The sequence below is a fragment of the Artemia franciscana genome, chromosome 4 (genome assembly GCF_032884065.1).
Source record: "Artemia franciscana chromosome 4, ASM3288406v1, whole genome shotgun sequence".
NCBI lineage: Eukaryota > Metazoa > Arthropoda > Branchiopoda > Anostraca > Artemiidae > Artemia > Artemia franciscana.
Genome location: NC_088866.1, coordinates 52,782,448 through 52,799,966, shown reverse-complemented (window position 1 = coordinate 52,799,966; position 17,519 = coordinate 52,782,448). Strand labels below are relative to the sequence as shown.

General features: G+C 36.6%; 1 protein-coding gene across 1 annotated transcript in view; it reads left to right on the top strand.

Moving 5' to 3' along the window:
• Positions 1–17,519, top strand: part of LOC136026581 (X-ray repair cross-complementing protein 5-like) — a 98,211-nt gene that overhangs the window by 5,435 nt on the left and 75,257 nt on the right. Inside the window, exons 2-3 of the mRNA XM_065703289.1 lie at positions 7,060–7,235; positions 16,121–16,313. Of these exons, the coding sequence (XP_065559361.1) occupies positions 7,060–7,235; positions 16,121–16,313 (369 nt within the window). The remainder of the gene's footprint in view (positions 1–7,059; positions 7,236–16,120; positions 16,314–17,519) is intronic.

Here is a 17,519-nt window from a genome sequence, read left to right as displayed (position 1 = left end):
TTGATGTTTGGAAGGATATTGTGTCTCAGAGCTCTTATTTTAAACCCTGACTGGATCTGGTGACATTGTGGGGAGTTGGGGGACAACCTAAAAACTTGGCGGGAAAAATAATCACAAGTTCTAGATACGTGATTGAAATAACCGGAACGAATCTGCTCTCTTTGGGGGGGGGGGTTAATTTTGAAAAGTTAAAAAAACGAGGTATTTTTAACTTACAAAGGAGTGATCAAATCTTAATGAAATCTGATATTTGGAAGGATATCATGTCTCAGAGCACTTATTTTAAATACCGACTGGATCCGGTAACATTGGGGGGAGTAATTCAGAAAAATTGGAAAAAATGAGATATTTGTAACTTACAAATTGGTGATCAGATCTTAATGAAATTTGATCTTTAGAAGGATCTTGTGCTTTAGAACTCTCATTTTAAATCCCGACCAGATCTAGTGACTAGAGGGAAGCCGGAAATCTTGGAAAACGCTTAGAGTGGAGAGATTAGGATGAAACTTGGTGGGAAGAATAAGCGCAAGTTATAGATATCTGATTGACATAATTATAATGGATCCGTTCTCTTTAGGGGAGCTGGGGGACTGTTGATTTGGAAAAATTAGAAAAATTGAGGTATTTCAACTTAAGAACAGTTGACCAGATCTTAATGAAATTTGATATTTAGAAGGAACTCTTGTCTCAGAGCTCTTATTTAAAACCCTGACCAGATCTGTTGACATTGGAGGGAGTTGGAGGGGAAACCGTAAATCTTGGAAAACGCTTATAAATGTTGTAGATACATGATTGACGTAACCAGACTGGATCTGCTCTCTTTGGGCGAGTTAGGGGGTGGTGTTCAGTGCTTTGGCGAGTTTGGTGCTTCTGGACGTGCTAGGATGATTAAAATTGGTAGGCGTGTCAGGGAGCTGCACAAATTGACTTGATAAAGTCGTTATTACGATTTGAGCATCAGGGGAGGGGGGAGGGGGCTAAAGGGAGACACAAATTAGAAAAATTGAGGTATTTTAACTTACGAGTGGGTGATTGGATCTTAATGAATTTTGATATTTAGAAGGACCTCGTGACTCAGAGCTGTTGTTTTAAATCCCGACCAGCATTAAGCTTCTGATTTTCAAACAGTTTGTGGTAACAAACTGTAGTTAGGAGCAACCTGGCTCAATAGTAACCAAAACTCTAAAAAATGGAATTTTGATATCAATAGCTACATCAAAAGAATCGCATTTTAATTCTGATTTTAAATATATAAGTTTCATCAAGTTTAGTCTTACCCATCAAAAGTTACAAGCCTAAGAAAATTTGCATTATTTAAGAAAATAGGGGAAAACAACCCCTAAAAGTCGTAGAATCTTAACAAAAATTACACTATCAGATTCAGCGTATCAGAGAACCCTACTGTAGAAGTTTCAAGCTCCTATCTACAAAAATGTGGAATTTTGTATTTTTTGCCAGAAGACAAATCATTTTTTTTTGGTTTTTTTTTCCCAGGGGTCATCGTATCGACCAAGTGGTCCTAGAATGTCGCAAGAGGGCTCATTCCAACGGAAATGAAAAGCTCTAGTGCCCTTTTTAAGTGACCAAAAAAATTGGAGGGCATCTAGGCCCCTCCCAGGCTCTTTTTTTTCCCAAAGTCAACAGATCAACATTTTGAGATAGCCATTTTGTTCAGCATAGTCGGAAACCATAATAACTATGTCTTTGGGGATGACTTACTCCCCCACAATCCCTGGGGGAGGGGCTGCAAGTTACAAACTTTGACCAGTGTTTACATATAGTAATGGTTATTGGGAAGTGTACAGACGTTTTCAGGGGGATTTTATTTTGTTTGGGGGTGGGGCTGAGGGGAGGGGGCTATGCTGGAGGATCTTTCCTTGGAGGAATCTGTCATGGGGGAAGAAAAATTCAATGAAAAGGGTGCAGAATTTTCTAGCATTACTATAAGAAAACAATGAAAAATAAACATGAAAATGTTTTTTCAAATGAAAGGAAGGAGTAGCATTGAAACTTAAAACGAACAGAGATTATTACGCATATGAGGGCTTCTAAAAATACTTTAGCATAAAGAGCGAGGTATTTAGGAGGAGATAAATACCTTTCTCTTTATGCTAAAGTATTTTTAGTAATTTCAACTATTTATTCTATGGCCTTTCTGATTCAGGGGTCATTCTTAAAGAATTGGGACAAAACTTACGATTTAGTGTAAAGAGCGAGGTATTAACGAGGGTACAAACCCCCTCGTATACATAATAAAAATATAAGATTATGAAAGTTTGTTACATAAGTTAATTCTTAAGTTACGTATATTTTTTACTAATAAAACATTCGTTAAAAATTAAAAGTTCTAGTTGCCTTTTTAAGTAACCGAAAAAATTGAGGGCAACTAGACCTCCTTCTCCACCACTTATTTCTCAAAATCGTCTGATCAAAACTAAGAGAAAGCCATTTAGCCAAAAGAAGAATTAATATACAAATTTCATTTTAATAATTTATGTGCAGAGAGCCAAATCCAAACATGCATTAATTCAAAAACGTTCAGAAATTAAATAAAAAAAAACTAATTTTTTTAGCTGAAAGTAAGGAGCGACATTAAAACTTAAAACGAACAGAAATTACTCCGTATATGAAATGGGTTGTCCCCTCCGCAATCCCTCGCTCTTTACGCTAAAGTTTGACTCTTTGCCACAATTCTACTTTTTAAAACAATCAAAAACTTTAGCGCAAAGAGCGAGGGATTGCGGAGGGGACAACCCATTTCATATATGGAGTAATTTCTGTTCGTTTTAAGTTTTAATGTCGCTCCTTACTTTCAGCTAAAAAAATTATTTTTTTTTATTTAATCCTTTTAAAGCAATCTATTGATCTATAGGATTTTGCCAGAGCTCATACCAAATGAGCTCTTGGCTCTTCCAACCTCTTCACAAGTGCCATATGAGCTCTTGGCTCTTGTTTTCTATTCAGCTGGTACCATGGCTAAAAGTCTCTCCTGGATGGTTCAATTGCAGTCAACACACCTGACACAAATCACAAGCCTTTCTTTGTGTGCACAGTCTGGATTAGCATCTACAAAAATTGAATAGACACCACTATTGGTCACATTAGCTACAATTTTGCGCTTGATTTTGTTACCCAGTACTTCAATGTATTGGTTTTGCAAAACACCACCTAGGTAGTTTACTGTATTCCTTTTCATTGTTCTTTCACAAAACCAGTTGTTGAAATGAGGATTACAGCAAGCAACAAGGTTAAAAATTCGCCAGAAATTCCCCTTGCTGTCATCAGCCATGCCACAAAAAGCTATCTGTTGTTTTCCTAGTGTTTTTGGAATTCCATAATAACCTTGACCCTTTGTTGGTTTTCAATTAATTCCTTTTCTTGCTGTCTTTTTAAGGCCTCAGTGTTTTTATCCAACATGGTTGCAATGCTCTTCTTGAGTTGGCTATAAACTGCCATATTATTTACTGATGACTGATGAGCAGCACTTTCAAAATTTTCTTTCACCCTACCATGGTATTGTGTCCCTCAGCTCATTGTCTTTTTCCAGGAGCACCCTCTATTTTTAATCCATGCCTTGTTGCATTTTTTTTTTCAGTAGGAAACAGCATGCATGTGAAGCAGTACACACAGTCCTTGCTGACATTATACTCAAGGTGCCTGTATTTTTTGTACCAACCAGCGTTCGTTCTCTTTTCGTGTTTGTTGCTCATTGATGTGTTTTTCTTACCCTCAAAAGCAGCAAGATATGGCTGGTTATACAATGATTATGTTAAGCAATTAACATTTCTGATGCTCATCAAGTGGGAATGGTTGCTGTCCAGGGTTTTGATTGACATGATAATCAGGAGGCAGGTTTTCAAAAATTAAATCTTTTGTGTTTCAACTTTGATTATAGCTGCTGACAAAACTTCAAGTTACTTAGGTTTTCACCAACACTTTCACACATACTATTAATATCAACTGCTAGAGTCTTTTGATTACATGATGCACTGTCAAAATGGGACTTTGCTCAGCACTCTCAAGGCCAAACACTCGAGTGCAATCAAGGCCAAACACTTTGCAACAAGCCCTAACCGTCCTCTGATAAGTACTGGTTCACTTGACTATACCAAAACCACGTCTGTGGTATCTTCCTTTGTATTAACTGACCAAGTTTGATATTTTGGTAGATGTCATTTCATTAGTTTCATGTTCTTTATTTAACCAAATAGAGAATGGTGGCAATGGCCATAAAATCCCTGCATGAGTCGGTATAACCCCTAGATGTACTGACAGAGACTGAAATTATGGTACACATTAAGTCAGTATTTTCATGTTCTGTATGTAACCAAATGATAGATTTTGGTTTCATGCCAAAATAATTTGATAAAACTGCTACATTTACCAACCTAAATTGGGATTTCGTTAGAAGTATTATCTGTATTTTCATGTTCTTTAACCAAATGGAAAACTGTGGCACCAGCCATAAAATAACTGCACAAGTCAGTAAAACCATTTACTAACCAAGATAGATATTTTTTTATGCGTCATGTCAGTATCTTCATGTTCAATATTTAACCAAATAGAAAATTGTGAGACCATCTGTAAAATCACAGTAGCATTTGCTAATACAGCTGCATTTACTGACTAAGTTTAAGATTTCTGTAGATGACATGTCAGTATTTTTCTGGTGTTTGTTTAATTGAACAAACAATTTCATAAAATCGTTATAAAATTGTGGTGGTTTGTGCCATGATTTTACTGCCTCATTTTTACTGATTGGCTGGAAACATTGTTAGGGGGGAGGTCCCCCTTCCCCTATACATGACGGCTCTTGACACATAGACATATTTTTAATGGTATTATTGAAAGTGACATTCATGGAAGATTATTGAAACTGTGAAGAGTTACCCTGAAGACCATGAAATCTATATTATGGTAGGCAATACCATTTCAACTGACATGTTGAAAGTTAAAAGAAATATACCATTAGGATCTGCATTGGCACCTGATTTCTATAATATTAGAGTTTATGATATACCACTGGACGATAGAGCATTACAGCAAGTATTTTTTGTAGATGAAAGAGTTTTTGGATCTCAGGAAGAAATATGAGTTAAGTCACAAAAGCTGTATTGCAATAATTGAAGAATTGGGAACCCAACATTGACATCAATCTCTCCTTGCATAAAACCAAAGCTATTCATATAACCAAAAACACTTCTATCATAGATTCTACATTGACTTAAGGTGGCATGAAAATTGACTATGTTAATTAAATTAAGTTTCTAGGCTGCATTATTGATATGAATCTAAACTGGAACCTCCTATAGCAGCATGTATCAGCATGTAAAATCATTAACAAGGACAACATTATAGGGTCAAATGAATAGCCGATTGTCCTCAAATGGGGTGAAAGAATACTGTCAGGAAAGACTATAGGGAAATGGGAACTTTTTGGGAGTTTGTGAAGAAGGGAGCTTTGAATGGATTGAGATAGAGGAGGAGCATGGGTAGCTGTGTTGGCGTCAGGTGGCATTGGCAGTAGAGCCAATCTCCCGGTTAGGTTAAAAAAAAAGAACAATAAACATTAGATCAGAATTTGAATATCCTGCAGTAATTATGAATCAGCTCTGTAATTAACCCTTTAAAGACTTGATTTTATCCAGAATTCAGCTCTGAGTATTTCCTTTGGAGCAAAAAACACCACACCAATACTATTTCTGTTGTCAGAGAGTGGTCTTGTCAGAGAGTGGTCTATAGGATTTATATGAATGCATTAAGTATATTCTGTTTTGTTTCATGGTGATAGAGTTAAAACTCCCAGAAAAAAGCTTTCTTCTTCCAGGGGGGGGGGGGCTTGTTTTAGAGCCCAGTACTTTTTTGCAGTCCTTACAAAACAGTATACATTACAAATTTTATTTCTTTTTGTGTTTGTTGTGTAACAGGCTCTTCGACTAACTTTCGAATTCTGTAGATAACAAAAAATACTATTGTATGCCCTTCTGTGCTTTTTGTGTTGAAAACACACCATATAAAGTCTTAATATTTATATATTTATATATAGATAAATATAGATAGATAAGCTTTTATTTTTACCAAAATTTTCATGGCACTGCCAAATTTCTTCGGTATAGTCGCATTAAAAAGTGATGCAAAAAAAAAAACAAAAAAAAAACTAATCAATCCTCCTGATTTTCCTTATATATTTTTACAAAACTAGGTATGAAAATCTTCGCTAACCGCTGGCAGGCATAGCATACCGGCTGAAGTTTCTCAACTGGCACTTCAACCCTGCGCGGGAGTCGTTTTGTTGTGGATTGGGAAGGGGGAAGGGTTTTGTGGACTGGGTGGATCAGAGATTTTCTTCTGAATCCATGCATAGTTTCTCTCTTCTTTTTTTCCAGAGTTTGCATTTTAAACTTTGTCAGCAGCTCTTCATATGAAATTTCTGCCTGCTTTAAAACTATCATTAGAGCTCTTTTCTGAACTCTTTTAAGACTGGCGCTTTGCTCAGATCTGGAGGGGCATTAAATATTATAGTTATTCTTTATAGTTATATAATTTTATATGTATAATATTATATTATAAATATTTATATATCGCAAATATTTAATATTTATATTTTTAGCTAATCATGAATACTCTGTCATGGAAAATCAGGTTTTTGTTTTTAGTTGAAAACCACTTAGAAAATTTTGGTGGTTTTCAGAATTTTATAGTGTTTTTTTTTAGAACTATTCCTGTTGTTCATCTTTTCCTCTTAATCTATTGTATTAAAATTGAAACCTCTATAGAAACTTATTTTCTTTTTGCAAACATATACCCAATATCAATAGCTATACAAACAATTTAACCCACATAGTTGGAGATTGTTTTCCATGAAAATACTAAAAAAAGCATATTAATGAAAATACCTCTTTTTCAAGTTCTGGGGGGGGGGGAATCTTGGGTGTGCCTTGTTTCTCATTTGCCATGGTTTCTTAATGTAATAGTAGCCTACTGATATTTGATGTCTAGTAACATAAGTTCTTTGGGTTCAGCAAGCTAGTTCCATTGAATATCGTTTGTCAATTTCAGGCTTTGCAAAGATGGATAGTGATTCAGATACTGATTCAAATTATGGAAGAAATAGAAGAGATCAGTTCAGTAGCTTTAAGAATGCCACAATATACTTGATTGATGGCAGCTCATCAATGTTTGTTGAGAAACCACTACCTGAGGAAAGTGACTCAGCTTTTGATGTTGCTCTGAAGGTAAGTACTGTCTGATGCACAGACTGTTTTTCCTTTTTAACTGTAAAGAAGTCCCAAGTAACTTGCCCAATTCTCATGGGAGTATCAACGTATAACTACACTACCAGGGGGCGTCAATTAACAAAAATTAAAGAGGGGGTATTTTTAATGTATAGGGAGGAGGCAATTGCCCCTTCTCCTTTACTCTTTTATGTGGTGTTTGTTACTGCTACTACTAATAACAACTCAATGTTGCATCAAGTAGCTTGAGGCCAACACAGCTAGACATGCTCCTCTTCCATCATATTCTATTTAAAACCCCTCTCTTGACACCCTCCGAAGAACTTATAATTTCCCTTAAATCCTTCCTTACAATCTCCTCCCACCCGATCCGGGTGTGCTCTTTGTTTGGCTCTAGATAGATGGCTGAAAAGGGTGATCTTTTGCAATATGTCATCTTTCATTCTTGGAATGTGTCCTAGCCGTTTCAACCTTATTCTTGTTGTAGCCCTAGAAAGTGGGATGGATTAACGCTTTGTGTTGTTTTTTAAGCAAAATTAAAAAGTTTTTTAGGGATCACTGTTAACATTTTTTGGATAGACATCCTTTTTGATCTACTACTGAACTTACCCTTATACAATACAAGACAAATACATTAAAGTGATGATTAAGTGGCTATATATGTGAAAAAACTACTCTGGTTAAGGTAAGAAATGAGGTTAGGAGCTGGGTTTGTATTAAATCAGTAATTAAGCAGGGTTGTGTTCTATCCCCTTTGTATGGATCATTTTGATGGACTTTGTCTTAAGGAACACAGGAAATACAATGGGAGACCACGGAATAAGGGATGAAAAATTCTCCTGGGCTTGGATGATGCTGATGATTTAAGCATCCTGGATAAAAGTATGAGGGAAATGAATGAACTTTAGAGGTTTTGTGAGTTCAGGATGCTAGAACAGGTTTGAGAATCAATGTCAAGAAGACTAAGTCACTAGGGTGAGGAATAAATAAAGATGAAAAGGTGACGTTGGGTAACGAAAAGATCGATCTGTTGGACAGCTTCACTTATCTTGGTCACATTATTAGTAAAGACAGTGAGAGTGGTGAAGATATTTAATATAGAATAGCCAAGGCGCATGGTGTTTTTTTTCAAGAATATTTTTTCAACATTAGAATATTGATAACTACAGTGATGACAGTGGTCAAATATGGCTCTGAAGCATGGGTACTCTGAAAAGCAGATGAAGACTTGCTAGATGTTTCCCAGAGAAATCGCGCACAATTTTTTCTGGGTACCCGGCTGACTGACCGTATTTCAAGTAGTAGGCTGCTACTGGAGGCTTTTAATAGATTGGAATGGAGAAGGAGCATGCATGTGTAGCTGTGTCGGCCTCAGGTGGCTTGGTGCTGTGCTGAGTGGCTATTGATAGTACTAGTATTGAAATTATCATATCCCAGTTGCATGTAAAGTTAGAATTCATTTGTTTCCTTTAAAATTATTTTTTAGTTTTGAATTGTTAAATCTTAAAAACGTAATTTGTAATTTGGTCGTTTTAGAGTATCACCAGCCAGACAGCCAGGATTCATAATTAGCATTTGTGAAGTTTGAAGAAAAGTAATTTCTTGCTGTCTATTTTCTTATAATCTAGCAGCCTTCTGTAATAGTCCAACACACCTCATATAAAGAGACGGCGGCTAAATAGTCTCAACTGAAAAGCCCATTCTTAGCCCATTCTACAACTGAAAAGCCCATTCTACATTCCCCTTGTAGGAGAAGAAGCTTAACAGCCCAAGTAACATATTTTTGCCACAATTTTGATGATCTTTGAAATCCTGATCAACAATCTGTTCCTGCGATTTCTGATCAATAGTTTACTCAAGATAAACCAATTTACTGCAAGATTGTTGTTTATTTTTATATACAGCGTTTTTTGAGCTAATATGGTGCATCAGAAGTGCTCATCAGGAAGATGGTGCAAAGCCTTTCTCCTCAACTCATCAAATTGACATTCAGAGGTGCTCACCAGGAGTGGTATGAAGAATATGCAAAAACACTTTCCCAGATTTACTGTTCAGACAGTACTGTGATGCTGTAGGAAAATCATGAGTTATAAAAGACGATACTCTCCCCCCCCCTGTCCCTGCAGATTGTTTTATTAGAATAGATTAAGAGACTTTTAGCTAGATCACTGATTTTTTAGATGGTCCCTTCATTTTACAGAAACATTTCCAAACACTTTCCAAAATTACGAGCAGAATTTTTTCTACCTTCAGGGGTGTGTATACTATTGGGAACCCCTCAAGTACTTGGATTTGAACCCTAGGCGAAAGAGAGAAAGAGCGACTTTCCCTAACTCTTGGAGTTGTGCTATGTGAATGAAACTTTTAGGAATTGATTTACAGCCAAAGTTAGGACTCTGAAAGTTATTTTCAGGTTCATTTATCAACCCTTCCCTACTTTTCAGACATAAAGGATCCTGAAAGGATATTCTCTCTGTACCTGTCTTGATATGATTCATTTCAAGTCTGACTCAGATGCTGCTGATTTTGCTAGACATTATAGGAAATTTTGTAAGGTGGTCCCGAGACTTTTAGTAAAAACTGCTGCCAATAAGTTGATAATGTAAACATAGATAAGGAGCTTGAAAACCATCACAGGCCCAAATTTAGGATGCCATTTTTAAAAGCCAATTATCTTTAATTTTAAAATTAATGAAGAAATTTAAAAGCCAATTATTATTAATAATAACCGGTAATAATTATTATTTGTGTTCCAAAACATTAGATAATGAAAGGTGGTTATTCTTTTGTATTACTGCTACTATTATTAACAATTCCCGCAGCACTAAGCCACCTTAGGCCAACATAGCTACGCAAGCTCCTCCTTCATCCCAATCTTCAAAGCCTTCCTCTTTACACCCTCAAAGGAAGTTCCCATTTCCCTTAAATCTTCCTTTGTGACATCCTCCCACCCCAACCGCGGACGACCTGCTTTGCGTTTAGCCCTAGACGGTTGGCCAAAAAGGAAAATCTTCGGCAACCTGTAATCTTTCATCCGCAGAACGTGCCTTAGCAATCTCAACCTTTCTCTCATTATAGCCCTAGAAAGCGGGATTGAACCACACTTTTCGTACAGCCTACTGTTTGAAATACGGTCAGTCAGTCAGGTACCCAGAACAATCAGTAGTCGATTACTTTAGAAAGCATCTAGCAAATCTTCGTCTGCTTTTGGGAGTGCGCATGTTTAAGGACCATATTTGACCACTTTCATCACTGTAGCTTCCAATATTCTAATCTTGGTTTGCAGACTTATTTTCCTACTCTTTCAAACTCTTTTAATTGTGAAAAAAAATCCTGAGCCTTGGCTGTTCTACTTCAATGCTCCCACCGTCTTTACTAATAATACTGCCAAGGTAAATGAAGCTGTCTATTCAGTTTGGCGAGGGCTTGATCATAGTCGCGGTTTCGGAGTATAATCCTTGTTGCTCTTTTCTGGACGGACTCTATGTTGCATAATAGATACGCCGTGCGGATAGCAGATGAACCCCACATTGGGCACGTGTACTGGAGCAATAGGCGAACATAACATATATAGGCATGGAGAAGACTTTCAGTATCACACCCAAAACGCCTCACTTTGGTAAGTGTCTGATGGCTTGCATTGGCCTTGTGGACGGTTAAATTGATATGGACACTGAAGCTACTAGTAAAGTTACTCCTAAGATTCTCATTTCGTTCACAATCGGGAAAAGGACTAGAGGCATATCTGTATTCCGCTTCAGAAGGTTGAAACGAATTATCTTCGACTTGGCTGCGTTGATGGTAAGATCTTGACTTGAACATTCGGTCATTAGCTGATCAAATAACTGGTCTAAATACTGCTTTGTTATGATAGTGTTTTCGACCAGGTAAGTGAACACTATTAAGAGGTCATCCACAAACTTGTAACGGTCGTCGCGATAACTAAGCTGGGAATTAATTGCTGCTAGGAAAATTAATCCGGTTAATTTCGTGCCTTGTGGGGACCCGCAAGAAGTATCTGACCATGATGAATTCAAATCGTTTTCGTGGAGTGCAAAGACTTTTTGTTTTCGGCCAGTTAAGAAGTCAATTACAAGGCCAAGGGTGCGTCGTTTGGCACCCATTTCCTGGAGATTCATGCCTGCAGTCAGGTGGCGGATTAGGTCAAAGGCCTTCTTGAAATCCACTACGCAAATGTCGACGAAACAGCTACCTTCTTCGACCCATTGGAGGACACAGTCAAACATCAGTACTAGGTAGATTGTAGTACTACACTTAAGGAGCCCACCGTACCGGAATTTATCGATACGCCCATGAATTTGTTTCGGAAGAAACTCGAGTATGAAGGCATCCATTACTTATGCTGAACAAGGTGTAAGTGATATCGGGCGGAGATTGTCGCATGCACTATGGGGTGTTTTTTTTAGGGATAACTCTAATCTAGGCCTGTTTCCACTGTGACGGGAAATTGTCCGAAGAAAAACACTCGCTTATGATGATGGATACTGGTAATGCTATGAAAGCTGCATATTCACGTAGCAATTTGTCAGGTAATTTACCAGGGTATAATGATGTATTCGGTTTGATCTTCCGTAATTCTGTGTAAATGTCGAACTCACTGACTATTATGTCGCTCTCATGCTCACATTTTTCATGGACTTTTCATAAGCCGTAATGGGTGAATAGGTAGTGCAGATCTTGGTGAAAACTTCGCTTACTTTTTCTGAACTGATCAAGGACCCATCACCATTGCTGATCTTTTCACTGCTGTCAGAAGCTTGGTCGGCCACTTTTTCACATTGTTGTGCCACTTTTTGGGGTCTGAAGTAAGTAACTGGTAGGGCATGGTTGCACGACCGTAGCTTTAGCTTTCTTTACCAAAGAGACTATTTGATTTCGCAATTTCTTGCCGTTTGTAATATAACCATAGGAGTAGAGGTGAGACCTCACTTTTATTAGTCATCTGCTGGAGAGATCTATGGTTTGTCGTATTCACTAACAACAGATGATTTTGTTGTAAAGATCTCTAGGCGTTGATAGTATAAAGTGGCGTTGAAATTGGATGCCTTAGTATCCATGGGCTCGTTACTTTGCACCTCGGGAAGTCATATGTGCCAATCTTTTGACCGTATTCACAGATGGCTGACTCTGTACAAGGATGCACAGTGACCCGGGATAGTTCGGACTTTGGTAAGGGCTCTCTTGCTTTCCACACAATTGCTTTGTGGTCTGAAATGCCAACGGAAACAAGACAAAATGGGGGGGGGGTAAAAATCATCACAATTTGCACAATTCGTGAGTATCAGGTCTAATATGCTCCCTAAGAGTGGGTGGGTATGTGCACTACTTGTTTTAACGACAAACAAGATGAAATTTAACTCTTCTTGGTCTGGTTAAAGTCTCCTCCTATAACAAAAGTAGGTACCGATTACTGCTCTATAAAGGTATCACGAAGACTTGACGGAAAAATCAACCCATCAGCCCTTGGATTAGTCACGGACTGCTCCAGTGTATTAATAAGAAAAATAAGCTCTAGATTAATCACGTAAAAGACCCTTGCATAGCGACGCTTGAGAAATGCATAGCATAGCGACGTCCGATCAATTTTACGTAAAGCTAAGAGAAATTATTTCATTGGAAAGATAGCTGAAAGTGGGAATGATTCGCGGAAGATGTGGAAGGTTGTAAATCTTTACTGCGTCCGTGCAGCACCCCACCTGAGCTTCCTTCGAAATTATCTGTAAATGGGGAACTATATCGGGACCAGAGAACGTTGCAAATGCACTGGGATCTTTTTTTGCATATATAAAAAAAAAGAGAAGCAAATTCCGTTGAAAACTCCACGAAGAGTTTTAAAGATTTCCTAGGCCCTGTATGCACTAAGTCAATGGCTGTTGCTCCTGTCTCACCATCTGAAATTCTGTTGATTATACGAAACCTAAGAGGAAATTCTGCTTCTGGATTCGACGGAGTACACACTAACATATTAAAAGCACCTGTTTTGTCAGTTATAAGCCTCTTTACTTGATCAATTTGTCTCTGCAGAAGGGTACTTTTCCGGAAAAGCTAAAGAAAGCTAGGATTGTTTCAAAGGAGGTTCTCTAGCTGATCCTGTGAATTATAGATCAATTTCCATTTTTCTGTTTTTTTCAAAGGTTTTGGAAAAACCAACGAAGCAACAGCTACTCCAGTTTCTGAAGAAAAAAAAGGTTTCTTAATGCTCATCAGTTTTGGTTTAGACCAGGACACTCCACCTAAGATGTACTAACAGCTTTGAGTTTATGGATCAGCAAAGCTCTGGTTTCTGGCCTTCTACCTGCAGCGGTCTTGACTGATATCAGAAAAGCGTTTGATAGTACGTACCACCCTATTTTCCTCGGGAAACTGGAGCACATAGGAATAAGAGGAGTAACTCTGGATTTGTTCCGATCGTACTTGAGGGACTGCAAGATTAATTTGAGAGAAAATCCAGGAAATAATTTATTGGTCAATTGTTGTGTTCTCCAGGGTCAATATTAGGACCAATACTGTCCCTTATTCATGTTAACGATCTGAGTATTGTATTAAACCCGACACGCATTATTCTTCGCTGCTGTAAGCTATGTCACAATGAAGCTTCTTTTCAGTCTGTAGGTGATGTTGATCTTGTGGCTTTGGCAGGTGATACCACACTAGGCTGTTGTGAAAGGGATAAAACGGCGCTCATTTCCAAGCTAAAGAACACTTTGTCGCAGGAAATACTGGTCCTGCTATACAACGCTCTTATCAAACCCCATTTGCAGTACTGTGCTACGATTTGGCAATCAACTTCACCTGCAGAAGCTCAATTCGATTCATAAGCGATCTTTGAAATTAATTGGAAAAAATGAAGAGTGTTTGTCAATGGAGTCGCTGTATCATCAGTCATGCTTGACCTTTGTGTTCAAGTTTTCTAGCTGGTGAACTCCCATCTGCATCTTTAACATTATTTTGACTAATCTCGTACCCGTAAAATGTAAATACCCGATCATCGTGAAATCTGCAAATACCCTTCTCCCCGACTTTACGATCGGATTTTGCTCCGAATATAACTTGTGCAAGGTTATGGAACCTGTTCCCAGATGAGCTGAGAATCGGGAGCTCCCTTGCGTCATTTAAAAAAGAGTAAAAAATCATTGATTAGCATTAGAAAAGACTAGTCAAATAACGGCTAATTAAAATATATTATATAAAGTATTAAATATAAATAGACGGAAATAAAGTTCTTTTTTTTGGTATAATGATGAGGCAGTATCCCTGGAGCAAAGGGTAGGAGGATAATTGGTAGTTTTGTTGGATAAATTAGAGGTAAGGTTTGTTTCTGAGAGTAGGAGTAGTGACCACGTTGCGTATTATGTTTAAAAGGTAGCGATTGAGGACCTCGGCGTTCAGGAGTGGAATGAGTATTGTTGCTGTGTGTAATTTATTCTTTGAATTGATAATAAACACATTGAATTGATTGAATTGACGGGGACTTGAAAGTTCTTCACTTTGGTAGCTGGTTGGTTCGTTGGCTTCTTCTGAACATTGCTCGGTCTAACGAAGATAGCTGAAGCCTTGGCTGAGCGGCCAATCACTTTGTATTCTATGCAGTCTTCCGAATATATAATAGAGCCAAGGTAAGTGAATGGTCAGCCAATGGAAAAGTCTGGACCTTTCTCGGCCTAAATAAATTTTCCCAAAACGAAATTGAACAGCAACTTTCATTAATTAAGAAAAAATTTTAATTAAGAAAAATTTTCATTAATTAAGGACTTTTATTAAGGAAGGAGTTCGTAACCGACGCGAAAAATTTGTAAAAATCAGTTACTACAAGTGGAAGAAACCAGGCCATTGAATAAAAAATACATGATAGAGTGAATAAAAGTCTTGTATTCGCTCCTTCTTTTTAATTGCTCTTTTTTATTTGTGCAGAAAAATGTTTCGAATCAAGAGTCTGTAAAAACCGGGGATGTCTTATATCTAACAGCAAGTACTGAAACAACAAGACCAGAATATTATTGAAAATAGAGATTATTTGTTAAAATTCATACTTATATAATTCTGACCACTGTATATCAGGGTTTGCCTTTAGGAGGGTTTCAAGAGACCTCTCATCCAAGAATAGAGGATTTCTTGAAGTTTACTGAATTTCTTGAAAATCAGTAAACTTTTCTCGAAGGGGGACAAGAATTTTGGGGCGTATTTTGAAAAAAGAAAGAGTTATTGCAGTCCAGATATCCAAAGTAAGATCATCTGTCTGACGGCATGACTAACTAGGTAAGAAATTACTCTGAGTAAGTTTTAAGATTGGAACAAGTCCGTATATTCAGTAACTTAGATTTTAGTAATTTAGTTAATCAGTAATTTGGGGCTCCGTCAAGTGTTGCAGGAACCGTTACTTATCGGTTACTGTTAATCATGTTAATGTTATGATACTGTTAATCATAATACATATGATTATGCAATGTTGTATTCATGCTTTAATTTGCCTTTATTGCTGACCATCGAATATCAAGTTGCTGCTCAACTGTTGAATATCAAGCTGTTTCTCAATTGTTGATTATCAAGTTGAATATCAGTTGTTGAATATCAATTTGTTGCTCAATTGTTGAATATCAAGTTGTTCCTCAATTGTTGAACATCAAGCTATTTCTTAAGTGTTGAATATCAAGTTGAATATCAGTTGTTGAATATCAAGTTGTTGAATATGAAGTTGAATATTAAGTTGTTGCTCGATTGTTCCTGTTGCTTAAGTTACTACTCAAGTTATTACTCAATTAAATATTTGTTGTTGCTCAAAATTGTACCAAACTATTTTAAATTATTTTAAAAATTATTATATTAAGTTAATTACTTAAAAGACTTCAAAAACAAGTTTTTTCTAGTGTTCCTTAAAGTCATTAAAGAGCATGATTTTCGGATCCCCACGAGATTTATTCAGTGTTATCATTTATGGACTGTCACCAGAAAGAACACCTACTATGGGAAAGATGTCACAATATGAAGGGGTGCATATTCTAACAGAATTGAGTCGACCTGATTTGGCTGCCATATCTGGAATTGAAAACTTACTAAGAGGTATTTCACATTTTTCTTATATCAATAGGGCTTTTATTGTTATCATTATTTTATAATAAAAAAATGGAGCGTCTCCTGTCTTCTTAATGGGGAGAACGAGCAACAAGAAGTAAACATTAAAAAGTAAAAGATTTAATTCTAAAAAAAGGTTTTCGTGAAGTTTTTTAAATTTGTTTCGAAAAAAACAAATTTTTCCAAATTGTACTTTTTGCAATTGTACTTTTTTTATTTTAGTTGTACTTTTTTTATTTTAATTTCCTTTTATTAAAAAAAACTAATTATTGCAAAAAATTAAAAAAGGGAAGAACTAGCATGCAAGAAGTTAACATTAAAGAAAGCTTAATTCTAAAAAAAAGGACTGTTTTACAAAGTTATGTTTTTGAACTACGTTATAAAAAAAATATTCCGAAAAAAATGTCCGAATAGTTTTTCAAATAGTGTTTTTTTTTTCAAATGCACCTTTTTATTTTTATTCCTTTATGAACTGTTAAAAAACTTTACATCTCGAAAAAAATTGATGTTTAAATTTCTAAAAATAGTCATTATTATTTGAAAATAATTTCCCTTAGTTTCAAATAAAAATAAACTTACAAAATGAGATATCACCGGGAAAATTCTATTTAGAGAAAGAGTGTTGGAAACTAGTCCCGGGAAAACTCAAGTTTGTCTTTTTTGGGAGGAAACAAGTCCCCCTCCATGGCCCATACCCTCGATCCCCCAAAGAAAAAAAAACAGTCATCTAGATTCCCCAGAACCCCCTGTTCCCCCTCCAAATATTCTGCGTTGCCCATAAAATAATAAAGCATATTATAAAATCTAGAGAAGGGCATTAATCGTGTTTGTTTTGTGTATTTCTGTATATACTTTTGCTTTACATTGAACTGAAGATATAAGACCCTCTTTTGCCAAACGTGGTCAATGCTTAAAATTTTGCTAATTTTCAAGTAGCCTAAGTCCTATGTACTAACCTAGGTTTAACTTAAATGAACAGAGTTAATTATATTTAATAACTCTTTCATGTGATATTAAACATCAATAATTATTAATACGTATGATATTGCTAATTTATTCTTATCATTATTAATATACATAAAAATAAGTTGTTTTTGTGTGTGTCTGTCGACTGACGTCATGTTTGTGTGTCGACTGATGTCATGTTTGTCGACTGACGTCATTATAAGGATTGAGCTGTATGTCGTCATGAAG